Source organism: Orycteropus afer, unplaced genomic scaffold, assembly GCF_000298275.1.
Source record: "Orycteropus afer afer isolate SDZICR_OR568_19922 unplaced genomic scaffold, OryAfe1.0 scaffold00001, whole genome shotgun sequence".
In the NCBI taxonomy this organism is placed as follows: domain Eukaryota; kingdom Metazoa; phylum Chordata; class Mammalia; order Tubulidentata; family Orycteropodidae; genus Orycteropus; species Orycteropus afer.
Window position 1 is genome coordinate 26,138,250 of NW_006921588.1, and position 27,866 is coordinate 26,166,115.

The 27,866-nt window shown below is 39.5% G+C and overlaps 1 protein-coding gene across 1 annotated transcript in view; it reads left to right on the top strand.

The window, feature by feature from the left end:
* The first annotated feature begins 760 nt into the window (after nt 1–760).
* Nucleotides 761–27,866, top strand: part of SP3 (Sp3 transcription factor) — a 65,015-nt gene continuing 37,909 nt past the window's right edge. Inside the window, exons 1-4 of the mRNA XM_007940871.2 lie at nt 761–767; nt 1,368–1,522; nt 1,982–2,104; nt 10,111–11,470. Coding sequence (XP_007939062.1) covers nt 761–767; nt 1,368–1,522; nt 1,982–2,104; nt 10,111–11,470 — 1,645 coding nt within the window. The remainder of the gene's footprint in view (nt 768–1,367; nt 1,523–1,981; nt 2,105–10,110; nt 11,471–27,866) is intronic.

A 27,866-nucleotide genomic window follows, 5' to 3' on the forward strand; every position in this document is an offset into this window, starting at 1 on the left:
CCAGCCTCGGAGGGGGTGTCTCCCCCAATACCAGCTCCCTCCCCTCGGGCTCGTGGGGCGGGTCTGGTTTGCTCAGTAGCAGCAGCGGCCGCAGCAGCAGCCCCAGGCCTGAGCGGCGGCGGCCTCTAGGCAGCGTTGGGAAGCGGCGGCTCGGAGAGCTAGAGGCCTTGGGGAGATCGGGCCGCGGCTGCCACCGGGATGGAGGACGCGTCAAGCAGAGCCGGAGCCACCGGGGACGGATTTCTTCCTCAGCTCAGCTCTCCCACAGCTTGGCGGGGCCTGCTCCGAGCGCCTGCGAGGTGGGAGAGGCCAGCGCCTCGGCCTTGGCAGCGGCAGCCGGCAAGCGAGGCGGGCACAGCGGGATAACGGGCGAGCCCTAGCTGCTCCCGGGAACCTACGCCGCCTCGGCCGCTCATTGTCTCTTCCCTTCCACCCCGGGGGCAAACAGGAAGCGCACCGCCAGGCCGAGCGACAGACGGGCATCCGGACCAATGATAACACCCGGCAGAGAATGTGGTAGCGAATGAGCGGGAAGAAGAGGGGCAGGACTTCCGGGCGGGCTGTCACCCTCTTCCCCCCTTTTGGGCTGGAGGCTCCACCTTTTGTGTTTCCCGCACAGTCAATCAAAATAGGAAAAAAAAAAATCCCCGGACCGCTCCGGCCGTGTCCGCCGCCGCTTCCCGCATCCTCTCCCGCCGCCTTCGCTCCTCACCATGTGTAAGGCGGCGGGGAGCCCCGCCTGAGGTGCCCTAAACACACTATGACCGGTACGTAAAGCCGAGAGAGAGCAACCCCTGCTGCTGCCGACGCCGCCGACCACAGCCAGTCTGGGGCCGCCGCCGCCTCCGGCACCGTGTGTGCGACCGAGTGTCTGTGAGAGGCAGAAAGCCGCACTCCCCTTCGCCTCCCTTCCCTCTTTGCCAGCCACTGTCCACCCCTCAAGCCCCAGCAACGCCGTCTCCCCGCCGGGCCCCGGGGCGGGCGGCCCAGTCCGCCGGGAGCGCATCCCCCTGTGTGCAGGCGCGGGCGGCGGGCGGGCGTGTGTGAGTGACTGACGGTGCGAGAAGAGCGAGCGCGAGTGAGAGCGAGCGGCGCGAAGGGAAAGGGGAGGAGAGGAGAGGGGGCAGGGGCAGCGCGGGGAGGAGGAGGAGGAGGGAAAGAGGAGGAGGAGGGTTACAGCAGCGGCGGGCGGGGGCAGCAGCAGGAGGGGAAGAGGCCGCCGCCGCCGCCGCCGCCGCCGCGGGACGGGTGGGGGAGGGGAAGGGGACTCGGTCAGGGCTTTGGGAGTAATTTCGCCTCGGCCCGCGGGCCCCCTCCCTCTCCTCCACCCCTCTTCCTTTCCCCCTCCCCCCGCGCTGTGCCTGCAGCTCCCGAAAAGCCCGTGAAACAAGAGGAAATGGCTGCCTTGGACGTGGACAGCGGCGGCGGCAGCGGCGGCGGCGGCCACGGCGAGTATCTGCAGCAGCAGCAGCAGCAGCAGCAGCAGCACGGAAACGGCGCGGTGGCGGCGGCGGTGGCCCAGGTGAGGAGCGGCTGAGCCCTGGCCTGGCTCCCCCCTCTCGCCGTTTTCTCCTCCCCTCGCCTCTCCCCTCCCTCCTCGCGTCCCTCCTCCCCTCCCCCGCCCCGGGAGCTGCCCGCCCGAGGCGCCAACGCTCCGACCCCGCCCGCTTTCCCCCCCTCCCGGCGCCTTTTTGTGTGTGTGTGTGCGCCCTCCCGGGGGTGGGTTCCGGGCGGAAGGTGGAGGCCCGGCGCGCAGCCCGCCGCCGCCTTCCCGCGGACGGCGGTGCTGGTGTGCGTGCGAACCGGAGGACGCGAGCCGGAGTCGAGGAAGAGGAGGAGGAGGAGGAGGAGAGCGCGGGTTGCCGCTGGCCCGGGCGCAGCCTGCGAGGACCCAGTCGTACTTCCTGTGCGAGCGGCGGCCCGGCCCTAACCGCCACCCCCTCCCCCTGTCTCCCTCTCTGAACCCGCCCATCGGGGGTAGGACACTCAGCCGTCACCGCTTGCTCTGCTGGCCGCTACCTGCAGCAAGATAGGGCCGCCATCGCCAGGCGACGAAGAGGAGGAGGCGGCCGCTGCAGCTGGGGCCCCCGCCACCACCGGAGCGGTAAGTCTCGCGCGCGCGGCCCGCCCCCGCCGAGGCCCCGCGCCCGCCATCCCGGGCCTTTGGCGCGCCCGCCCAAAAGGCCTTCCTGGCGCCCGCGCCTTCCCCCGCAAAGGACGGATCGCCATCCTGGGCGCCCTTTCCTGCTCTTTTGCATGCCGGTTTAGATCCGAAGCCAGCTTCTTTAAATTGTCACTTAGGCATTTTGCTCAAATTCATTACAAAATGAAGCCTTAGAGATGGGGGTAGAGGACTCTAAAATGGATGTTTGAACAATTCCTATCAGTGTTGAAAACTCCTTCGCTGAACTACAAAATTTTCAAGCACAGCCTGTCGGCCATAGTATCAACTACAGAGGCTGTGTTTTCGGATTTTACTATTTTTGAGCCTGGAGTTTTTTCTGCTAGAAGTTATTAGATCTTATTGATTCAGTTCGTAAGTCATCGAAAGAACAAGAATGAAGGTTTATTCTCTAAATTACCCTTTGTATGCAGGGTGAACATTTTAGAGTGCTTTTTAAGTGGCCATTCAACGTTTTTGAATTTTATTTTTTGCAGACTACCACTCAGATTTGCAATAATTTCTTGTGAGTAGAGTCATTGAAACATTTAATTAGCGACAGTTTCAATCAGCTAAGTAACTTGGACATTATTTTGGTTTTTGAAATTGAATGGTACCAGTGTTAGAAAAATACAAGAAATTTACATGCAATTGAATTTGGTTGGCAAAGCTATATTTTCACTGATAAGGTATGGTGAGATTTTTTTTAGCTTTTTTAGGGTGTCTGGGGTAGGGGTAGGAGCTGCTCAATGTGAAATGAGGATTTACTACAAAGTAGCTAGAAACACTTTTTAGACTGGTAATTGTGAGTTTTATATTTGAACATGTAGATGTGCTTATGTATTAATATAATTAGAACTTTTTTCTGTTATTTTTTGTTATCTGAGATGGATTATGGGAATTGATTTGTGTACTGGTATTTTAAATTGTCACTGGGTTAAAAAAAAGTTTCATACTGGTATGTACTGCAGCAAATATTTAGTATATCTAGGCGTTAGGAGTTAAGCTAATGTTTAAGTAGGGTTAAGGTGTGTTACTAAATATTATATTTGTGATTTCAGTGTCTGAAATTACAGTACAGAGGGCTGTGAATAGTTTTAATGTTTTTGGAGTATGATTTTTTTTTCATTTTGTGCTTTTGTAAGCAGATTAAAATGTAGAAACATAAAATTATGTTTGTGAGAGGCACTGTTCTTTTGAAAGAGATCTTTGGGTTGGTAAACCCTTTTTATGAACTGTCCCTCTAGCTCCACAATGCTAGAGCAGATTGTTTATCTTAGAAAACCACTATCTACACAAGTATAATTGCAAAGCAGATTGTTTTTACTTAACTATTCTTACATTTAAAATAGAACAAAAAATTTCTCCTCGCGGAAACTTAGCAAGTTTAGTTAGCAGCTCCTAGAGGGGAGGGGAAGATGTGGAGGAGGAAGTTGTTTGTGAAAAATATGTATACATACATTTGTGAGTCTCAGACCTGGGGATAGAGTACTATCCAACTTGAGCCAACTGTGCCTGACTACTTGTAGAGAAGTCATTTCCATACCTTTGCCCCAACCCTGACGTAGCTCCTCCTCTAGGCCACCTTACTGAGATCATTACTGACACACATTTCCTACCACATGAACGTGAGCTAAAATTAGTTGGAGCATTTTTTTCTTTGTATGCTTGGAACCTGTGCACAAAATTTTTCACTTTGGGTAATATTGGTATGACCAGCTTGAATATGTTTGCCTTGGCAAATAGAAATAATATTTTTCTAGTTCAAAATGAATTTTGTCATCTCTGTCTCAAAATTAGAAGTTAGACGGCTGGTGGGCATACTTTTTTCCACTTAAAAAATGTCATTAGATAATAATTACCCAGGTTACTAGCAACCAGAGAGTTGCAGAGATTTGTCATTTTAAAAATAAACTTCATTTTACAGATTTTACGGAAAAATGGCAAAGACTCCTGTGTATCCTTCACCTAGTTTTCCTGAGTGTTAACCATAGTATATATTTGTCAAATCGAGAACATTAATCTCGGTACAGTATTATTACCTACAGACTTTGTATTCAGATTTCACCACTTTTCCAGTAATGCCCTTTTTCTGCCCCAGCATCTAATCCAGGTTACCACATTGCATTGTGGCATATTGTGTTTAAAATCAAGGGGAAATAAATACACAGAATTAAACTTTATGCTAGTTTAGATTAAAAAGAGTCTTGAAAAGCCAATCAGCTACACTGGAGATTTGCTTTAACTGTCATTTGGGATTTGGAGTTTGTTGTAGATCCTGACCAAGAATGCTTGCTTTTTACCTCATATACAGTATTGTACATGTCTACTTACAAAGCAGTCTGACCTGTAATGTTCCCCAATATGGACTCTTAAAAATAGTTGCATAGAAAGACTCCTTTATATTTCATTACTAAAAGTTGTACGGTTAATTTTAGTAATAAATCATAAAATAGAAGAAAGTAAGCTTTTATGTAAGTACTAACTTACCCAGTTTGCGTTTATATGAACTTGTAGATTGTTAGTTTGGTTATTCTATTCATATTTTAATATAAGTAAAAGGTACAGGTAAATATTATTATAGTCTTTGCCTTATCTTTAGTTGTATATTTAGTATTCAGTAATTTAGTCTATAAATGCTGGTGAGCTAAAATAAGATAGCTTTTTTCAAAAAGAAGTCATTTTTGCTTTTACTTACAACCTAACCTGTCATTGTAACTAATTTATTGGCTGATTGTTTTTGTTTAGAATCTTTTAGAATTATTTTAGTGTTTCTTGAAGGTTTTTTTTTTTTAAAGTACCTAAGCATGGCTCACACTTTTTCTTGTTTTCACTTATGCATACTCTTTCTTTGCTTGTTTCAGGCTTTCAGAAAATCATTTGTAGGAACTGAGAAGTTAGTAGTGTTTTTCTTTTTCCTTTTTTACAGATAGTATCTGAGAAGATACCTCTTTTCCTTTCCTCCCTACCCTTCCCCCTTTGTTTTTATGCCTGGTTGCACTAAAGAATGCCCTTATAATGAATTGCTATAGCCATGTCACTGCTGGTGCTACCCAGGGCTACTCTTACTCTAGGTTGTTGGTCCTTTTTTTATCACATGGCTGTGTGTTTAAATGGAGATTTAGAATCCTTCAGTGACAACTTTTTACAATAATGCCAACTTCCATGTTAGATGTTGTTCTGTCTGTTTGTTGTCCAGTAAGAATATTAGAGTTAGTAAGACAAACACTGGTGGATCTTTTAGTTTTTAAGTTTGTGTAGAGAGTTATTTTGCAACTTTATGTTTCTGGGTTTGTTGTGCAAGCCACTGTTCTAGAAATAATAGACCTAATACTAGTTCTTGCCTGGTTTATGCATTTTTATGTCTCTTCTTGACTTTCTGAAGTGTTTCCTATAACCTAGCATCAAAACATTTTTGTATCTTTCTTTTTTAATCTCACAGGATTTTCTAATTTAACTTAATTTCCCGTTTGGTGTTTCGTGTACTTTATCTCTTTTAGGAGCCCTGGTGGTTGCTAACTGAATGGTTCGAACTCACCAGCCACTCTGGGAGAAAGATGTGGCAGTCTGCCTACAGCCTTGGAAACCCATGGGGCAGTTCTGCTCATCCTGTGGGCTTGTTATAAGTTGGGATTGACACCATGGCAGTGCATTTGGTTTGGGTTTGGTTTTAGGATTGCATAGTGCTTTCAGTTTATAAAGCTTTATATTCCCTTTTGATTTTTAGGACCCTTCAAAGTAGTATTTCCCCTTTCCCCCATTTTTGACATAAGGAAATTGACACCTCAAATCACACACACAGTTCTAGCTTGGACTAAAACTTTTTTTTTTTGTAAACACAATGTGTGTGTGTGTGTGTGTGTGTATATATATATATATTTATGTATATGTATTTCTATACATGTATTTTTTGGTAAAAACAATGTTGTTGTCATTTGCTGTTGAGTCGGACCCGACTCATAGTGACCCCTCCTTGGGTTTCCAAGGGGTGTCACTGCAGAAGTAGATTGCCCAGCCTTCCTTCTGAGGAGTGCCTGGTGGGTTTGAACTGCCAGCCTTCTAGTTAGCAGTCAAGTGCCTAAGGCACTACACTACCAGAGCTCCCATGTATATATAGGTAGGGGTGTGTGTGTGTGTGTATATAATTTTTTTTAAAAAATGTGATTTGGGTGAAAGTTTACAGAGCAAATTCACTTTCCATACAGCAGCTCACACACTTTGTCTCATGACATTGACTACAATTTACCCCAGTGCAACAGCTCCCCGTCTACTTCACCTGATGGTTACCTCTTCCCTGTATAGAACTAAAACTTTTTGCTATAGTATAACAATACCCTGCACCGCCTTTCATAGTTTAAATCATAAACACCTGGTTTTCTGATTCAGTTTTTTTCCTTGCTCCATTTTTCATATTTCTGATATTTAGTATAAATTTTTTATAATTGCAGATTTAACTCACAAAAGAGAATCTTTTTCCTTGCCTGAATTTTCTTTTTTATCTTATCTGTTACTTTTTCTTTTTTCCCTCTCAAGCTTATGCTTCATAAATATTTTAAAAAACATGTTTCTAGGGTTATTCAAAAAAAGTTCAAAATGTCATTTTGTCCTGGGGATTTTTCTTCAGTCAGTAACCTGCAGTGCTGGGGAGAATGGTACTATATTTTAACTTAGCCTGTGGAGAAAGGGCAACTTTTGGGTAGCAGTTAATTAGACTTGTCATTTGAGTAGTTGGACTTATTTCAAGGACTCTCTTAAGATGTTCATTACAGGTTGAGATTTTAATCTGCCATCATAATCTGCCCTTACTGCTGTTTTTGGGAAAAAAAAATTGGATACCATAAATTTGACTATTTTTAAAAGGAAGAAAAAGTAACACAATGACAGCATTGTAAAATTGGTGTGTGTATGAGATACTCTGTTCTTGGTTGTAAATTGAATAGTTGTAAATTTAATGCTGGTCAGAAAAGATTCAATAATAGAGTTTCAAAAGATAAACAACCTCCAGAAGCAGCTGAGGATTGGATTTAAGTAATTCTTAAGTGAAGATTTTAATATAAAGTTTAATGTATAGATTTAAATATCTTTAGTTTACTTACAATTCCAAGAGGCTGAAATGAAATGCTAATTGTTACTATTGTATTGGGAAAGGTGACTTAAACGTGGTTTTTATACCAGATGGAAGTTAAAGAATGTCATGTGACTAATGTCTGGTGCCTTATTTTAATTATCTGTATTTAAAAAATGGATTACTGTTTTAGTTTAGGCTTAGGCATTTGTACTGGGTTCTACATTTTCTCTGCCTGCAGTCTCTTAAGGAGTTCTGGTGGCGTAGTGCCTAAGGCATTTGACTGCTAACCAGAAGGCTGGCGGTTCATACCCACCAGCCACTCCTCAGAGGGAAGGTTGGGCAATCTACTTCCATAGTGATACTGCCTGGGAAACCCCTCCTTCCACTCCTCAGAGGGAAGGTTGGGCAATCTACTTCCATAGTGATACTGCCTGGGAAACCCAAGGAGGGGTCGCTATGAGTCGGGTCTGACCTGACAGCAGTGTGTTTGGTCTTGGTTTGGTAGTCTCTTTAGCTTGTTTTTAGTCTCTTGTACTGGGCTTTAGTTTACCTATCTTTATAAAAACACAGAGCTGATTTATACTGTTCAGTTGCTTAAAAACCTGTTAAAACTTTTATTCACTATCTGCAGAATGAAAGAAAACCCATACTCCTTGGAATCTGTGAAACCATTTGCAGGCCCTGATATAAATGTTTAGTCCTCTTTCCTATTACTTCTGAGAATTTCATTCTCTTTTGGATCCTCTTCAGTGTCAAACTGTGTATTATCCTTTAGGTTTTTTTTTTTTGTCTTTGATGATATTTTTACCATATCTTTATTAATGTTTTTCCCTGTCTATCCCTATTTCTTAACTTCCCACATTGAATTTTTAAAATTTTATTCTAAGACTCCATGAAATAGCTCGTCTGTGATCAAATGGCTAGTTTTATGCCACTTTTCACATTGTGTTAGCATGTATGTGTAACTCAGCTTGGGTAGAACATGAACTGTTTGAACATAGATTGTGTGTCTCATGGTTTTATTTACATCGTTATTGAATCTTGGCAGATATATTTTAATGTTTGAATTGAGTTATTAAACTGGTTCATCCATTGAAATACAAACTTTCGAACTATGGGTCTATATGAAAATCACGTGGTGAATTTCCTTAATAAACTTTTAAAGTCTTTTATATCTATAATATTTAAAGTCTTTTGTTTCTATAATATTTATATTAAACTCTGTGGAATGGTTTATGTTGGGAGAACAGACCCCTGTGAGACTATGATGAAGCCTTAGATGATCCCCTTCCCCTTTAGTACTTCCTCAAAAAGTTGGTCTGTTTCAGAGGATTTATAGATCTCTTGAGACCCAGTCATGGATGCTAGGTTGAGAATACTGGGTTAGATACATTTATATTAACTGTCTAGTGATATGTAAGGGAGCTGTGGTAGCATAGTGCCTAAGGCACTTGACTGCTAACCAGAAGGCTGGCTGTTCAAACCCACCAGCCACTCCTTGGAAGGAAGATGGGGCAATCTACTTCTGTAGCGTTACTGCCTCGGAAACCCAGGGAGGGGTCGCTATGATTTGGGTCTGACTCGACAGCACGTAACAACAACAACACGTAACAACAACAACAGCAGTGATATGTGTAAAGTTCCAGGAAATCAGATAGGCCTAGTTAGAAGTAGAACAGGATTGGCTTTATTTTGATAGTTATTCATGGTGGGTATCATTCCCCTTGTATTTAACCCCATTTTAGTGGAGACAAATATGGTACAATGGTTAAGGGCCTTGGTTCTGGAGTTAAGTTTGGTCTGATTTTAAATGTTATCTTGACCATTTGATAGATATGTGATCTTGTCCCTCAGTTTTCTTACCGGTGAAATGGGGATAGTAGTAACACCTCATAGAATTGTTTTAAGGAGTGATACAATCTTGTAATACCTACCATGGTATTAGGCATATAAAAGAAGCACACATTTTAGATTACTGTTATTTTGTCCCTTTTTAAAAAAAAAAAAAAAACCACTACAGTGACATTGGTCTTAGCAGGTCCCAGAAGGCAAAAAATGTATAGCCTAGTATTCTGATACAAACTTAAGAGTAGAAGGTAAAGCCACAGTCCCTATCCTCCACCTTTCAGTTACTAGAAAATCCTTTCAGATGGGGCAACTTTGCCATGCAGTCCTAGAGCAAAAACCTTTCGTCATTCAAATTATTTTAAAGACTCGTTTTTTTCTAGTAGTTCATGGGAAAAGTAGAGAGAGTTGATAGCTTGCTAATGGAGTAACTCCTAGCCGTGAGTTTAGAGTATATTAATACCAGCCATAAAAAAAGTAGCTTTAATGATTTGATTTCATTTTTATAGCAATGATATTATTTTGTTATTTTTTTAACTTGGAAACTGCACGAATAATGTTTCTTCTTTGTATGTAAATGTAATGCACCTGATTAGTGATACATTTTTAGAGAGTTGCATAGTTTTTGAACTTCCTCCAGTAGTTAAGGTACAATTTGGTTTGAGCTGTCTGTAATCTTCTAGCCACTTTCATCCCCCTTTTTTTTTTCCCTTAAAACTGTATGCCATTAGTAATCATAGATCAAGAATTAAAAGATAAGTTTGTGATTGTAAAGCAGAGAATATTCTGATTGAGATTATTTTCCTGTTCAAATAGGATTCAGATGGATTATCTTTGTAGTAATTAGCAAAACTAGAAGTGATCATTTTTGTAGATTGTATATCACTGCTTCTATATTTGAACTTGGTTGTGTTATTAAGATGACATTTATTTTTAGGTAGTAGGATTTATACCAGTTTTCAGAATTTTTTGAGGGTTAGTTTTTTTAAACATACCACAAATATGTCCCATAACATTTTTTGTTTTCTTCATCCAGACAGGTGATTTGGCTTCTGCACAGTTAGGAGGAGCACCAAATCGATGGGAGGTTTTGTCAGCCACACCTACGACCATAAAAGATGAAGCTGGTAATCTAGTACAGATCCCAAGTGCTGCTACTTCAAGTGGGCAGTATGTCCTTCCCCTTCAGAATTTGCAGAATCAACAAATATTTTCAGTTGCACCAGGATCAGAGTCATCAAATGGTACAGTGTCTAATGTTCAATATCAAGTAATACCACAGATACAGTCATCAGATGGTCAGCAGGTTCAGATTGGTTTCACAGGCTCTTCAGATAATGGGGGTATAAATCAAGAAAGTGGTCAAATTCAGATCATTCCTGGCTCTAATCAAACTCTACTTGCCTCTGGAACACCTCCTGGTAATATTCAGGATCTCATACCACAGACTGGTCAGGTTCAGGTTCAGGGAGTTGCAATTGGTGGTTCATCTTTTCCTGGCCAAACCCAAGTAGTTGCTAATGTGCCTCTTGGTCTGCCAGGAAATATTACCTTTGTACCAATCAATAGTGTCGATCTAGATTCTTTGGGACTCTCTGGCAGTTCTCAGACAATGACTGCAGGCATTAATGCCGATGGACATTTGATAAACACAGGACAAGCTATGGATAGTTCAGACAATTCAGAAAGGACTGGTGAGCGTGTTTCTCCCGATATTAATGAAACTAATACTGATACAGATTTATTTGTGCCAACTTCATCTTCATCACAGTTGCCTGTTACTATAGATAGTACAGGTATATTACAACAAAATACAAATAGCTTGACCACTTCTAGTGGGCAAGTGCATTCTTCAGATCTTCAGGGAAATTATATCCAGTCGCCTGTTTCTGAAGAGACACAGGCTCAGAATATTCAGGTTTCTACAGCACAGCCTATTGTACAACATCTACAGCTTCAAGAGTCTCAGCAGCCAACCAGTCAAGCCCAAATTGTGCAAGGTATTACACCACAGACAATCCATGGTGTGCAAGCCAGTGGTCAGAATATATCACAACAGGCTTTGCAAAATCTTCAGTTGCAGCTGAATCCAGGAACCTTTTTAATTCAGGCACAGACAGTGACCCCTTCTGGACAGATAACTTGGCAAACATTTCAAGTACAAGGGGTCCAGAACTTGCAGAATTTGCAAATACAGAATACTGCTGCCCAACAAATAACTTTGACACCTGTTCAGACGCTCACGCTTGGTCAAGTTGCAGCAGGTGGAGCCTTGACTTCAACTCCAGTTAGTCTAAGCACTGGTCAGTTGCCAAATCTGCAGACAGTTACAGTAAACTCTATAGATTCTACTGGTATACAGCTACATCCAGGAGAGAACGCTGACAGTCCTGCAGGTATGTCTATTTTAACACAAGATTTATTAGAAAAGCATACTTTGTGTGTCTTAAGTCATGTCATGCCATTGGTAAATTGAATGATTTGGTAGCATGTAGGGGAATTTTTTGCTTTAGATGTTTTATCAGCATCTGGATGTCTTTCAGAAGTGATGATATGTTTCCCAGTGTTTGTATGAAAGTTGACATCAAAGGATCTTCCAAATTGTTTTCCATTGAAAGTTTGGAATTTTTGATGTTGAAGACTAGTGTTACCCTATTAGTCCAATTACATTTACCATTTTCCCCTTACCAATTTTATATTAATACATCTGATTAGTATTATCAAGCATTACTAAAGTTTTATTTGGCATTTAGGGTGTCTTGGTTGGCACTGGTGTGATGTGGATTAAATATTTTATAGATTTGGAGAATCAGGTTGGCATAGTGAAAACAGACATTGGGAGTAAAAGACTGCTTACACTGCCTCAGCTATGTGATTTTTGGCCAAACAATTATTTTCTTTTGTGACCTCAGTTTCCCAATCATGTAAAATGGGAACTATATCTAGGGCCCTTCTAGAGCTAAAATTCTTTGATTCTGTAATAGTTTATTCTTATTAGTATTTAGGGGGCATTATGCTTAGCTGTGCTAGCAGTATTTCAGTTGATAACATAAGTAGAAATTTAAGTAATCTATTTGAATGTTGTTTAAGAATTAAGTACTAAAACTTGGAAAGAGATGCCTTTTTTTGCCCTATAAATGTTAACTTGTGTAGATAACATTTTGTTGTGTATTTTGTTATATACTATATCCTGAACTTTATTACTTTCATTATTTTGCTTCATGTTTGGGTTTTTGTAGAGTTTGTACCATTTTAGCCTTCCACGAAAGTGGAAGTTATTAAAACTATTTAACTGGAACACTTGAGTTTATTAAAATAACACCTATCACTGCTTAAATATTTTCTTTTTTGGGAGGAATGTTGAGAAATCTGTAATAATGTTTAGACCATTGGAATTGTCCTAGAGTCTTATATCTGGATTTAGAAATCCTATTATTGTTTTTGGGCCTTCAGAAGCTATGGTTTAGAGCAACAGTCCTGGGGGGGATGAGGAGTGTAGTCTTTGGGTCTCTGAGATCCTCTTCAGAGGTCATTGAAGTCAAAACGGGTTTCATAGTAATACTAAGATGTTACCTTATTTTTTCACTGTTCACATTTGCACTAGTGTTCAAAAGCAATGGTGGATAAAACTGCTGGTGTCTTAGCATGAATCAAGGCAGTGGCACCAAGCGGTATCAGTAATTGTGGTGTTCTTCATGTCTGTGTACTTACAGTTCAAACAATGCCAGTTTCACCAAAGAATATCCTTGGTGAACAAGTAAAATGTTATTAATTCTAGACCCTTGAATGTTGTATTTTTAAAAATAGTTTTATTGAGATACAAGTCACATACCATAAAATTCACCCTTTAAAGTATACTGAAATTCAGCAGTTCTTAGTATAGTAGAGTTGTGCAACCATCACATCTAGTTTTAGAGCATTTTTTATTACCCCAAAAAGAAACTTCATACCTGCTAGTAGTCAAATTTCCCATTCCCTCTGCTATTGTCCTGTAGAAATAGTGAACTGCTTTCTGTGTCTGTGGATTTGTCTTTTCTGGACAGTTCATGTAAATGGAATCGAATCATACAGTATGTGGTTTTTGGTGTCCAACTTCTTTTTTTTAGCATAATGTTTCCAAGGTTCATCCATGTTGTAGAATGTATGTATAAGTATACTATTCCTTTTTATAGATAACTAATATCAGTGGTTCTTTATGTATACACCACACTTTATTTGTCCACAATTAATGGAAATTTGGGTGGTTTTATACTTTCTGACTATTATGAATAATGCTGCTATGAACCTTTGTGTACAATTTTTTGCGTTACCATGCATTTTCATTTCTCTTGGGCATATACCTCGTAGTGAAACTGCTGGATCACATGATAACTCTTTACTTTTATTTAACTTTGAGGAACTGCCAAACTGTTTTCTAAATTGAGTACCATTTTACATTCCTACCAGCAATTTATGAGGGTTCAAATTTTTCTTTATCTCCACCAATACTTGTTACTGTCCATCTTTTTTATTCTAGCCATGCTAGGGGTGCAGAGTTATCTTACTGTGATTTTGATTTGCATTTCCTGCTGCATGTCTTTTTAATAAAGTACTTTGCATACTGAAATAAGATAATTGCCTTTGAAAAACACTTTTTTTCCTTGAATTGTGCACTTCTATTAGATGTGAGTTGTAAAAGCAACTAGATACTGTTTTCATGGAATGCTGTTTTTACTTGGAAGAACATCTGACAAACTGGTTATTGAGACTCAGGCATTTAAATGACAGATATATTTTCTCAAAAAAAAAATGAAGTTTTTCACTGAAAGAGGAAAAATAAAACTGATAATATTTGCTGCCAATGATAAAATTTCATCTTTTAAATGAAAATAAGAATTTAGAAAATGTGACTAATACTATGAATTTGTTAGCTTCCTGATATTTAACTCCTTTTGTGAGATGAGTGGTGATACTAACAAATAGGATTTTTTTGATATTTTAATGAAATGTATGAACATTTGGAGGAACTGTATAACTCAGTGAATAAATATTTTTCAAAAGTTTATTTATGCTACAAAATTATGCATTGAAATTATTCAAAGCCAAGATAGGCCAATAAGAGAGTATGGCAGGTTTACTGATAAAGTTTCAAATTCCACATTGCAACTGACCTTTAAGAAATTGCTATTTGTCACATTTAGTGTAGTATCAGAGAACAATAACCACAATTGGTTGAAGAGGCTATTGAATTATTTCTCTCTTTTTCAACTATATATCTTTGTGACCTAGATACTTTTTTATGTATTACAACCTAAATCATAAATTGTAAAAGTTTAACTGCAGAAGCAGATATGAGTTTCCAGCTGTCTTTAATAACTTAGTCATTAAAAAAAGATTTGCAAAAATGTAAAACATTGCCTTATTAAATTTTTTTGTTTTGGGGAATAGTTACTATGTTTTATATCTGGATTTAGAAATCCTGTTACTGTTTTTGAGCCTTCAGAAGTATGGTTTAGAGCAACAGTTCTGGGGGGAATGAGTAGTGTAGTCTTTGGGTCTCTGGGATCCTCTTCAGAGGTCCTTGATGTCAAAATGGGTTTCATAGTAATACTAAGATGTTACTTCATAAAATGTTAATTACATTCTTACATTCACATGTAATGGATTTATGTTTAAGTGAATTAATAGATTTAAAATTTCTGTTATAGTTCCTAGTATGGTGAATATTGATAAGTAGATCCTAACTATTTGGGGGTTCCATATTGTGAATTTATCTACTCACCAAAATTTATCTGTAGCCCCCAAATCAATACTTGAGATGTTTTCATGGTCATTTGCAGACATAGGAGTGGTAAAAATTTGAGCCCCCTGACATGCACTTTCTCAGCCAGGGTTGAACAAAGCTAAGTTCTGCCTTCTTGTTTGAGCTCTCATACTATAAATAAGTGTCCTGTTTGCAGAATATTTAGTGCTACATTTCTCGTTTTTGTGCTTGTTTTTGGTGATTTTTCTGTTTAAAATGACCCCAAATATTGTACTGAACTGCTGCTGTCTAGTGGTGGTCCTAAGAAGGCTTTGATGTGCTTTGTGGAAAAAATAACACGTACTAGGTAAGCTTTGTTCAGGCATGAATTATAATACTGTTGGCTGTGAGATTGTAATGCTAATGAATTAATAGTATACATTAAATAAGGTGTCTTTAAACTGAAACATACGTAAAACAAGGTTATATATTGATTGGTTGATTAAAATATTGTGGCCAGATATTTCCAGGACCCTAGGAGCAGTGGTTCACTACTGCTAAATTAGTACTCATGACAACTTTATAATATAATTGCAGAGAATAACAAGAATTACCTGATTAACCTAAATGAACAAAAGCTCTTTGGGAACCTCAGTAATATTTAAGAGTTTAAAGGAGTAAGAGACCAAAAAAGGGTGAGAACATCTGGTATAGTGACAGACTCTAGCAAATAGTTTTTAAAAGCCAGTTTCTTAACGCTTGTGTAAAGTTAGGGAATTACATGTTGAAAACATCTCTGTTGTTATACACCATTGTCGTCTCCGACTCATAGCAACCTTACGCACAACAGAACTAAACATCATCTGGTCCTGTGTCAGCCTCATGATCCCTACTGTACCTGAGCCCATCGCTGAAGCCACTTGTGTTAGTCTATCTTGTGGAGGACCTTCCCCTTTCTTGTTGACCCTCCACTTTACCAAGCATGACATCTTTCTCTGGAGAATGGTCCCTCTGACCAAAAGTAGGTGAGATGAAGTCTGGCCATTCTCACTTCCAAGGAGCATTCCAGCTGTACTTCTTCCAGGACAGATTTGTTAATTCTTCTGGCAGTCCATGGTACTTTCAGCATTCTTTGCCAACACCACAACTCAAAAGCATCAACTCTTCTTTGGTCTTCCTTATGCCAGCTTCCTTGTCTAGCTCTCACATGCATGTGAGGCAATTGAAAATACCATGGCTTGGGTTAGGTGCACCTTAGTCTTCCAGAAGATATATTTGCTCTTCAGCCCTTGAAAGAAGTCTTTTTCAGCAGATTTGCCCAGTGCGGTACGTCTGGTGATGTAGTGACTGCTGCTTCCGTTGGCGTTGATTGTATAGAACTAAGCAATATGAAGTCCTTGGCAACTTCAATCTTTTCTCTGTTTATCATGATACTGCTTATTGGTCCAGTTGTGAGGGTTTTTGCTTTCTTTATATTGACGTATAGTCCATGCTGCAGACTGTAGTCTTCAATCTTCATCATTAAGTGTTTCAAGTCATCTTCACTTTCAGCAAGCAGAGTTATGTCGTCTGCCTATCTCAGGTGGTTAATGAGCCTTCCTCCAATCCTGATGCCATGTACTTCATATAGTCCAGCTTCTCTGATTATTTGCTCAGCATACAGATTGAGTAGGTATGGTGAAAGGATACAACTCTGATACAATCCCTTCTTGATTCTAAACCGCACAGTATCCCTTTGTTCTCTTCAAACAGCAGCCTCCTAGTCAAGGTACAGGTTATCATTAATTAATTATAATTAATTATCATGAGTATAATTAAATGTTCTGGAATTCCCATTCTTAATGTTATTCACAGTTTGTTATCATCCACACAATTGAATGCCTTTGCATAGTCAATAAAACACAAGTAAACATCTTTCTGGTATTCTTTGTTTTCAGCCAAGATCCATCTGACATCATCTATGATATCCCTTGCTCCACGTCCCCTTCTGAATCCAGCTTGCATTTCTGGAAGTTTTCTGTCAATATACTGCTGTAACCGCTTTTTAATTATTTTCAGTAAGATCTTACTTGTGTGAGATATTAATGATATTGTTTGATAATTTCCACGTTCTGTGGGATCACCTTTCTTTGGAATGGGAACAAATACGATCTCTTCTAGTTGGTTGGCCAGGTAGCTGTCTTCTAAATCTCTTGACATTGCCAAGTGTGTGCCTCCAGCATGGCATCCGTTTGTTGAAACATCTCAGTGGGTGTTCCATCAATTCTTGGAGCTTTGTTTTTTGCCAATTCCTTCAGGACAGCTTCAAGTTTTTCCTTCATTGCCATTGGTTCTTGATCATATGCCACCTCCTGGAATAGCTAACTAACTAACTAACTAACAGGAGCTTTGGTAGTGTATTTGCCTAAGGCATTTGAGTGCTAACCAGAAGGCTGGCAGTTCAAATCCACCAGTCACTCCTCAGAAGGAAGGTTGGGCAGTCTACTTCCGTAGTGATACTGCCTCGGAAACCCAAGGAGGGGTCGTACCAATTTTTTTGGTATAGTGACTCTGTGTGTAGGAGCTCTGGTAGCATAGTGCCTAAGGCACTTGACTGCTCACCAGAAGGCTGGCGGTTCAAACCCACCAGCCACTCCTCAGAAGGAAGGTTGGGCAATCCTACTTACGTAGCGATACTGCCTTGGAAACCCAAGGAGGGGTCTCAATGAGTCAGGGCCGACTCGACGGCAAACAACAACAACAACAACAGTGACTGTGTATTCTATCTACTTTTGATGTTTCCTGCATCATTCAACATATTGCCTGTGGAATCTTTCACCATTACAATTTGAGGCTTAAATTTTTTCCTCAGTTGTTTTAGCTGGAGAAATGCTGAGCATTTTCTTCCCTTTTGGTTTTCCAGCTCCAGGTGTTTGCACATTACTTGATAATAATAATTGACTTTGTCTTCTCGTGCTGCTCTTTGAGATCATTTGTCTAGCTCTTTTATCCTGTCAATTCTTCCATTTGCTCTAACTACTTTCCTTTCATGAGCAAGTTTCAGAGTGTCTTTTTGACATTCATTTTGGTCTTTGCTTGCTTTCTTGTCTATTTAATGGTTTTTTGCTTTCTTCATGGATGATGTTCTTGATGTCATCCCACAGTTCCTCTCGTTTTCAGTCACTGGTGTTCAGTGCATCAGATCTATTCTTTAGATAGTCTCTAAATTCAGAAGGAATATAATCAAGGTATTTTGGCTCTTGTGGACTTGTTTTAATTGTCTTCAGCTTCAACTCGAACTTGCAGATGAGCAGTTGATGGTCTGTTCCACAGTTAGCACCTGTCCTTGTTTTGGCTGAAGATACTGAACTTCTCGCAACAGATACAGTTGATCTGATTTCTGTGTGCTCCATCTGGTGAAGTCCATGTGTATAGCCGCTGTTTGTGTTGTTAAAAAAAGGTATTTGCAATGAATAAGTCGTTGGTCTTAGAAAATTCTGTCATGCAGTCTCCAGCATTATTTCTCACCATATTTTCCAACTACCAGTGATTCTTCTTTGTTTCCAACTTTTGTATTGCAATCACCAGTGAGAACATCTCTAGGGTATTTATTTATGATATTATGGATTTATGTTGGTCCTGAAATTAAGTTGTTCTAAGGGCTTCAGTATGTTGTTGATACCAGAAGGCTGGCGGTTCAAACCCACCAGCCACTCCTCAGAAGGAAGATGGGGCAATCTACTTCCATAGTGATGCTGCCTCGGAAACCCAAGGAGGGGTTGCTATGAGTTGGGTCCGTCTCGATGGCACATAACAACAACAACAAGGGGTTCAGTATAGTGCAGTATTTTGAAACCCTACAAAAATAGAAACAATGTCTGAATCAAATACAAAGTGGAATTTTAAGTAGTTATTGAATGGTGTCAAGGAAAGATAAAGAAGTATAGGCATACCTCCAGATATTGTGGGTTTGTTTCCAGACCACCATGATAAAGCAAATATCACAATAAAGCTAGTTACTATAATTTATTTCCCAGTGCATATAAAAGCTATGTTTACACTATTACTGTAATCGGTTGTGTCCAATAGCATTAGGAAAAAGTTTGAAATACCGTGGAAAATTGCAAAATGTGACGCAGACGCATGAAGTGAGCCACGTATTCTTGGAAAAATGGTGCTGATAGACTTGCTTGATGCATGGTTGCCACAACCCTTTCATCTGTAAAAATACAGCATTTGCGAAGCATAAGAAAGTGAGGTATGCAATAAAAGGAGGTATACCGGTAAAGGCAGTCCATGGGTTATGAACATCAGACAATTCCTACTTGCCCTTGAATGCAGAGCTTCAAGCAGGTTAAGTCATGGCCAAAGAAGGGAGCTCTGGTAGCATAGTGGCTAAGACACTTGCCTGCTAACCAGATGGCTGGCGGTTCAAACCCACCAGCCACTCCTCGGAAGGAAGGTTGGGCAATCCTACTTCCGTAGTGATACTGCCTTGGAAACCCAAGGAGGGGTCGCTATGAGTCAGGGCTGACTTGACGGCACATAACAACAACAACAACAATGAAGTGAAACTGGAACAGACCTGAATTTTTATAATTTGATGGATTCATCATGGTACCTGGAATGGGAAAAATTACATTTGAAGCCCTGAAGTGGGTGACTTGGTGTAGTGAGTGAGCCCTTTCAGGAGTCTGATATGTGAGATTGGATTATTGGCAGGATTGTGGTGAGCCGTGCACATTCAAAATATTGAATGCATTGGCTGCCATCTTTGAAGTCCTGCTTTAACGTTACGTAAATTAGCCCTCACTTTGGAGCACTCAAAGCAACCCATACAATACATTCTTCATCACACCACTTGCTGCGTGTGTAGCTTTTAAATCATTAAAAAGTCTCAAAGCCTTTTTTTGCACTCAAAACCAAAAATCCAAACTTACTGCCATCGAGTCAGTTCCAATTCATAGTGACCCCCGTTGGGTTTCTGAGGCTGTAAATCTGTGTGGAAGTAAATTGCCCCCATCTTTCTTCCATAGAGTAGCTTGTAGAGTTGAACCGCTGACCCTCCAGTTAGCAGCCAAATGCCAAAAACCACCAGAGAACCCTTTTCTTGTGCTCAGAACTCATTACCGTCAAGTCACATCTGACTCAGTAATTCCTCCTTTGAGTTTCCGAGGCAGTATCATTGTGGAAGTAGATTGCTCAACCTTCCTTCCAAGGAGCGGCTTGTGGGTTTGAACCGCCAACCTTCTGGTTAGCAGTCAAATGCCTTAGGCACTATGCTACCAGAGCTCTAATTAAGAATTGTATGCACCTGTCTGAACTGACCTCCAAATTCTTAAAGACACAGTTAGGAATGGATCTTGTTTATAACCCAGGGATTGCCGGTACTCCAGTATGCCACTAAATTTGAATTTTGTCTCAATTAAAATGTGGTAGGAGTTTAAGAAAGTGAAAATTAACATGAATGATAATAAAAATATTAGGTGATACACAGCATTTTTAGTAATAAAACCCAGGAAATTTTCATTTTGGGCATATTGGGTAATAGGAAAAGAAGCCATTGGTATACTGTCTTAATTAGTGAGAAGAATGGTAAGTTATTTTGGGGTGTAGTAGGCCTAGTATAAACCAAACCAAACTCACTGCTGTAGAGTCAGATCTGACTCATAGTGACCCTTCCTTGGGTTTCTGAGGCAGTATCACCACGGAAGTACATTGGCTCACCTTTCTTTTGAGGTGTAGTAGCTGGTGGGTTTGAACCACCAGCCTTCTGGTTAGCAGTCAAATGCCTTAGGTACTATGCCACCAGAGCTCATTAGGCCTAGTATGCCCAGATTAAAATGATTAAATAATTTGATATCATTGGTTTGCACATTTACTTTTGGTAAATAAGGAATTAATGTAATAAATTGAAAAAAAAAAAAAAAGAAGGGATATTTTTATTTGGGTTCTTAATTTCATTGACTTTTTTCCCCTGCCTCTTCTATCTTTCCTTTAACAAAAAAAGAAACCCTATTCCAGCCCCTGTTTTAAGCAGTGAATCTCTGACTCTGTGGGATACTTTTAGTGCCATTATCCCTTAGGAGCCAAATCCCTATCCTCTTTGGAATATACAGCCCACCAGGCCACACTGCTTATATTTCTATTCATTTCTGGCCTACTGAGAAATGCATGCTGTTTTAGAGAACTTCTGTTTCTGTAATTTTATTTTTATTTTGTCTCTTACAGCTGTGTATTTGAAACTGACTAGGATAAGATAAAATGTGGATATGTAGTATTTTTCCAATGTCTTCTTATTTTTGAGTCTTCATAATTTTCTGTACTTCATTGAAATTTGTTTTGTCTGGTTACAAAAGTAGTACATGCTTGGTATGGAAGTAACATGGAAAGATTTAATGTTGAAAGGAATAAAACCTGTACATTTTTCATGTTGTAATTATACTGCAGTACAGATCTGGTAAAATTTTTAATTGGTTACTTTTTTGTGTGTGTTAGGATCAAAATACTGTATTTTAGTATTTATATTTATAATCATAATCCTATTTGATTGCTTTTTAATATAAATTAAAAGTACCATACATGAGGAAAGATCCAGAGACATATCTGCTACTTAAAACCAGGTCTGGAGTAGGGATCCTATTTGTTAAAATGATGCTGAAAGAAAATGATGATGTTATGTGCCGTCGAGTCAGACCCCACTCATAGTGATCCCTCCTTGGGTTTCTGAGGCAGTATCACTACGGAAGTAGATTGCCCAACCTTCCTTCCGAGGAGTGGCTGGTGGGTTTGACCACTGGCCTTCTGGTTAGCAGTCAAGCGCCTTAAACACTACACTACCAGAGCTCCTTGAAAGAAAATAGTTGGTGGTGTTTTTTACCCAAAAGTATGGCTTAAATGAAACTATGTTTGCACAGACGTAAAGAGGACACAGAAGTAGGACATCAGTATAGTCTAAAGCCACTACAGGACCTGGTTCTTCATTGGAACCAGGAGACTTGTTGGAGATACTTCAACACTGCTAGACATGGAGGTGTGAATACAGAAAGGGAAAATTGTGCTGAAGATGAGCCTGCAAACTAAAATTCCAAAATACAACGAAGAAAGCACAGTGTATTAATATTAGGAGATGAATTCATGTCAGCTTGAAGAGTGATAATAAAAAAATCTTTTAAAAGACTTTAAATCAGTGTTTTTATAATTGTCAGTGAGATATAGGAAGCAGTAGCATGTATAGGAAAAATTGTAAAACAAGAAAAGGTATTGTTGAGTTGTCAGGTGCCGTTGAATCATCTCCAACTCATAGCGACCCAAAACACTGCCTGGTCCTTTGCCAGCCTCATGATCCTTCTATACCTGAGCCCATTGCCGCAGCCACTGTGTCAATCCATTTTGTTGAGGGCCTTCCCTTTCTTCGTTGACCCTCCATGTTGTCAGAAGAAACCATTCCCTGGAGAAAGATAACATGCTTGGTAAAGTGGAGGGTCAACAAAGAAGGGGAAGAAAAGGCAGATAATGAAATTGAAACACTCAGAATCCTGGAAATGAGAAGCATACATTTCATTGGCACACATTGTTTAACATTTAATGTTTCTGAAGTAAGTGCATCTTGCAATCCATGGCACATCATGCTTAATTAGAGCAATGCCTTTTTGTTGTTGTTGTTGATTTTTTCTTTAAATATTCTTTATTTTTTAAATTTTAAAAAGAAATTTTCTTTATTTTGTTGTCATTGAAAATAAGACATAGCAAACCATACACCAATTCAGCAGTTTCTGTATGTACAATTTAGTGACATGAATTACATTCTTCAAGTTGTGCAATCATCCTTATTCTCCTTTTCTGAGTTACTCTTACCTTGTTAACATTAACTCACTGCCCTCTAAGGATCTTACCTGATATTTTGAGTTGCTGTTGTAGATTTGATCCTGTATAGATAGATCTTAAAAGAGCATAATGCTCAAGGCAGACCTTTTTATACTGGTTAAGTTAACTTGTTCAATTTTAAGAAGACTTTAGGTGATATTTTTGGTTTCAGGTTTAAAGATTATCTCAGGGTAATAGTTTCAGGGTCCATTTGGCCTCCGTGGCTCCGGAGAGTTGAGAGTCTGTGAGAATTTTCAATTATGTTCCGCATTTTCCCCATTTTGATCAGGATTCTTCTGTAGAATCTTCGATCAAAATGTTCAGTAATGGCAGCCAAGCACCATTCAGTCTTCTGGTCTTACGGCAAAGGAGGAGGCGCATTTAGCCACACCTTCCGTATCTTCCTCTTCTTCCTTATTCTCTTTCTTCCTCATGAATTGAGGGACCAGTTGTTGTGCCTTGAATGACTGCTTGCAAGCTTTTAAGACTCCAGGCACTAGGCAATGAGCTAGGAGGTGGAACAGAAGCACTAAGTATGTTATTAGGCCAGTTAACTTGGGTATCCATGAAACTATGACCCTATATACCTCCAAACCAAGGGACCAAATCCTGTGAGGTGTTTGGTGGTACATAAACAGCCTCCGCAGCTACTCTTTTTGTTGTTGTTGTAAATACATTATACAACTTCTTTCGTTTCCACTTTTTACAGGTGTACAACGTAGAGCAATTACAGTAATTGGCTATGCATCCCTGATTCCTGTCAGTGTGATTTCTTTTGTTTTTACTGGTAGTGATATGTGGTATTATCAGTATTGTCTTAGATGAAATACAGTTTTTTTTGGGGGGGAGAGAAGAGTGAGGGTATAAATGATAACCTTTACACTGGACCATAGAAAAAGAGAATGAGTGAATAGTAATACTACACTGAGGAACTGACCCAGAATAGAGTGGAGATAGAGTACTTGAGACACATGGAATACAGATTGAGAGCTGCCAGCATAGTAACTGGAAGAAGAATAGAGTGATGGCAGAGAAACAATATTTCATGAGATAATGGCTGGGATTTTGTGTTGAAGAAATAGTCTACAGACCAAAATTTTACTTCATATATCAAGTAAGATAAGTAAAAATAAGTCCATCCCTGCCTTAACATTGAAATTAAAGAGAAAGATAATCTTAAATGTTCCCACAGAGAAAAGCTAGATTATTATTAAAGAAATAACAGACCTACAGTTTAGCCACAAATACGCCAGAAGGTGGTAAGAATAACATCTTCAAAGTGCTGAGGAAAGAACCAGCAATGCAGAATCCTGTATCTTACTAAACTACTACTGAAAAGTTAGGGTTTAATGAAAAGACCCTTAAAATGTACAAGGATTGAGAGTTTATTATTCAAGGAAGTTTACTGAAATAATTATTAAAGGATCAAGTAGTTAAGTACAAAAATGGATTCAGAGTAAATCAAGTGGGGTGCACGAACTAACTGATCACAGAAATGGATAAAAAATTGATGTTTTAACTGACCGTAAACTGATAAAGGTAAAATACGGAATTTCAGAAATACACAAAAGCAGTTTAGGAAAGGACACATGAACCTTCATGTATCCCCTTCCTAGCTTTAACAGTTACTAACATTTTGTTGTTCTTTTTTCCTCTATTCCCACCATTTAAAATTTTTGTTTTTGCTTGGAATATTTTAAAGCAAATTCCACACATGATACAGTTTTACCCAAAAATATTAATGGAGTTACTCTTTGTGTGGTCTGGGCCCCCTGTGGTCCCTGAGATCCTTCCATAGAGGTCTGTGACCTTGAAATTATTTCCATAATAATAATAAGAGGTTATTTGTCTATTTCAATTCTCACTAGTAGTGTACAGTAGCATTTTCTAGAGGACACATGATGTTTGATAATACAACAGATTGATTGAATGCCGAAGCAAATAGGAAAGTCTGGCTATTTTCTGATATACCAGATCTTAAAGAGGTTTGCAAATGTCAATTTTCCAACTTTTACTTGAAAATAGTTTTTTTTCTAAAACAATATTAATGTTTATTGATATTGCGAATGAATTGAATACATATTTTTAAGTTTGTCAGTTTTGACTTCTAATATAGTGAACAAAGGCCGTGTGGAGTTTTGTTTGTTTTTGGATGGTCCTAGAAATTTTGAAGGAATAGTCAAGTCAAAATAGTACTGATTAAGCCAGTTGCTGTGGTGTCCACTTTGACTTCTCTCTATCCTGTGCGTGTTTGAGTAGGGGTGGGCTCCAAGGGGTTTCCAGTGGCTGAGTTTTGGGAAGTAGATTGCCAAGACTTTATTGTGGGATGCCTTTGAGTGGACTCAAACTCTAATTTTTTAAACAAATTCTCCCCAATTTTTATAACTTACATAAAGCTCACCCTTTTCAGTACAGTTGTGGACTTTTTTAGTAAAATTTTTGTTCTAAACACCTGGAGAAATGCATAGTTATGTAACTATCACCACAATCAAACTTAAATATTTACCACATAGTCACCAAATTTCTTTCACCCAGGTTTGATGTATATTATACATTCATCTCACAGAACCCCCAGAAGGGCAGTTTATAGTGAAACTTTCCCTTCCCCCTTTACGCTACCTGCAGTCTCTGGAAATAGGTATAATCCTTGGAAGAAAGATGGGGCAGTCTACTTCGTAGTGATACTGCCTCAAAACTCAAGGAGGGGTCACTATGAGTCAGGTCCGACTCGATGGCACATAACAACAACATAAAAACGTAAAAGTTCTTTGAGGTCCTTAGTGATTTGTTAAAGTAATCCTCGGGAGCCCTGGTGGCACAGTGGTTAAGCACTATGCTGTGAATCTGAGGGTTATGATTCAAACCCACCTAGTCATCCCACAGGAGATAAGACCTGACAGCCTGTTCCTATAAAGATTTCAGTGTGGGAAACCCTGTGGGGCAGTTACACTCTGGCCTTCCTTACAGGGTTGCTGTGAGTTGGAATTTACTCGACAGCACACAACAGCAGCAAAGCGATCCAGAGATCAAAAAGTTTGAGAACTCAAATTAAGGATTTTTACATAAACAGAGTCCCTAAGTTTACAGTAATTCCTTAATATTAATATCCTGGCAGTGTTCAGTTTTCCTCTATTGGTTAAAAAAATGTGCTTTTTGAGGTGATTTGTTCACATTAGGATTCAAACAAGGACTGTGTTGCATTTGATGTGCTCCCAAATCTCAGCAACTTTTGCTTGTTGTCATCGGACTCATTATTTTGTTAAGGGTTGCAAAACGGTTACTTTCTAAATCTCTTACTCCTTTTGTGTTTATAGCTGTGATTCTTCCATAAAAAACTTTCCTGTCATAAGATACTTGGTTATCCAAAAATACAGTTTGTAGAAGAAAGGCCAGGTAAACTATTAAGTTCATTCCTTTTATTTTCAGAATGAGTTAGTGTCTTAGCAACCATCAGATTATCAAGCTTGAAAACAAAGAAATAAGGGGTGGGGGATTTATGAGGAATTGGTTCATGGGTAACAGTTCTTAACATTTCTGGGAGGATAAACTTTATAAAGAATAGTTGCAACACTTTAAAAGAAATAGATGGTTCTGGGTAAATACAAGTAATTGCCAAAAAAACAAAAATTAATTTTTAGCTTCCTTAAATATGGACCAAAACAACCCCAAACCCACTGACATCTAGTCATTTACAACTCACAGCAACCCCCATTGGGTTTCTGAGGCGGTATATCTTTATAGAAGTAGATTGCTCCCGGCTTCTTTCTGCAGAGTGGCTCATGGGTTTGAACTGCCAACCTTCTGGTTACCGTCAAATGCTTAAGGCACTGTGGCATCAAAGCTCCTTTTAAATAGGGACAGGAAGTAAAAAATGATCAGAATAGAAAAGAGAAGAAATGTAGCAAAGGAAAAAGTAGTAGCAGCTGTAGAAATTCATGGAAGCCCTGGAAAAGAAATAGGAAAAGAATGTATTAGTAATCCCACAGGCAGAAAAACTGGTAAATTATATACTGTTATTCTGCAATTTGGAGTCCGCGGATGGTGCAAATGGCTAATGCAAACAGCTGCTAAACAAAAGCTTGGAGTTGCCTTGGAAGAAAGGCCTGGCTATCGGCTGCTAAAAATCATCCACGGAGCACAGTTTTCTGACATACTGGGGTTGCCATGAGTCAGGATTGATATGACCACAACTGGTTTTACTGATAAATTCTGCTATATAGTTTTCCAGTCTTTTTTCTGTGCATACTACATACTAAGCATTTTTATAAAATTGATTATCTTCAAATATACAAAAAAAATCCCCCCCCCGTATCTCTTGCTATTGAGAGCCCATTATGACTCATGACAGCCCCCTGTATTACATTGTTGAACTGTGCATGGGGTTTTCTTGGCTGTAATCCTAATGGAAGCATATCCTCAGGCCTTTATTCTAGTACTACTGGATGAGTTCGAACTGCCTGCCTTTAGGTTAGTAGTCAAGTGCGAACTGTTTGTGCCACCTAGAGACCCATTGACTCTATACAACAGCTTTATGACTTTTCAGCTGAACAATGTATTGCTTGCATTTCCCCACATCAGTGCTTTTCTACAATATGATTATTTGGTTGCATTAGTAAGTATTGTTGTATGCATGTTCCATCATTTATTTTAACTAGTTTTCTTTTTTGTTGGGTGTTTTGGTTATTTCTCATTTTTCTGTAATACAGAAAGCTTTGTTCATGTCTCTTAATTCTTTCCTTAATGCAGAATTACTTACTGAAGGTAGAGATATTGGGTTAAAGAGTGACTATTTAAAGCTTTTTATATGTACTGCAAAAATGCCCTTTCCTCAGCATTGGGTGAGTATAGGATTTTGCATGCTTCTCCAACGTTGGAGTATCATTTTATCAAATGGCCAAAAGTTTTGGAGGAGTTAAAAATAGGAAAGCTGAACATTTTTGCATATTTATTGGTTAACGTTTCATTGGTAAATTGCCTTTCATATTTTTGTCCATTTTCCCTTTGAATATTCTCCTTCTCACAGCGACGGGACATAACAGCAACAACAATCTTTTGTCACACACTTTTTTCCCCCATTTGTTTGCCATTAAGTTTGGTTATGGTGAGTTTCAGTACACACAAATTCTTAATAGATTTTTTTTTTTTTAATTGTGATTTGGGTGAAGATTTACAGAGCAAATTCACTTTCCATACAGCAGTTCACATATACTTTGTCTCATGTCATT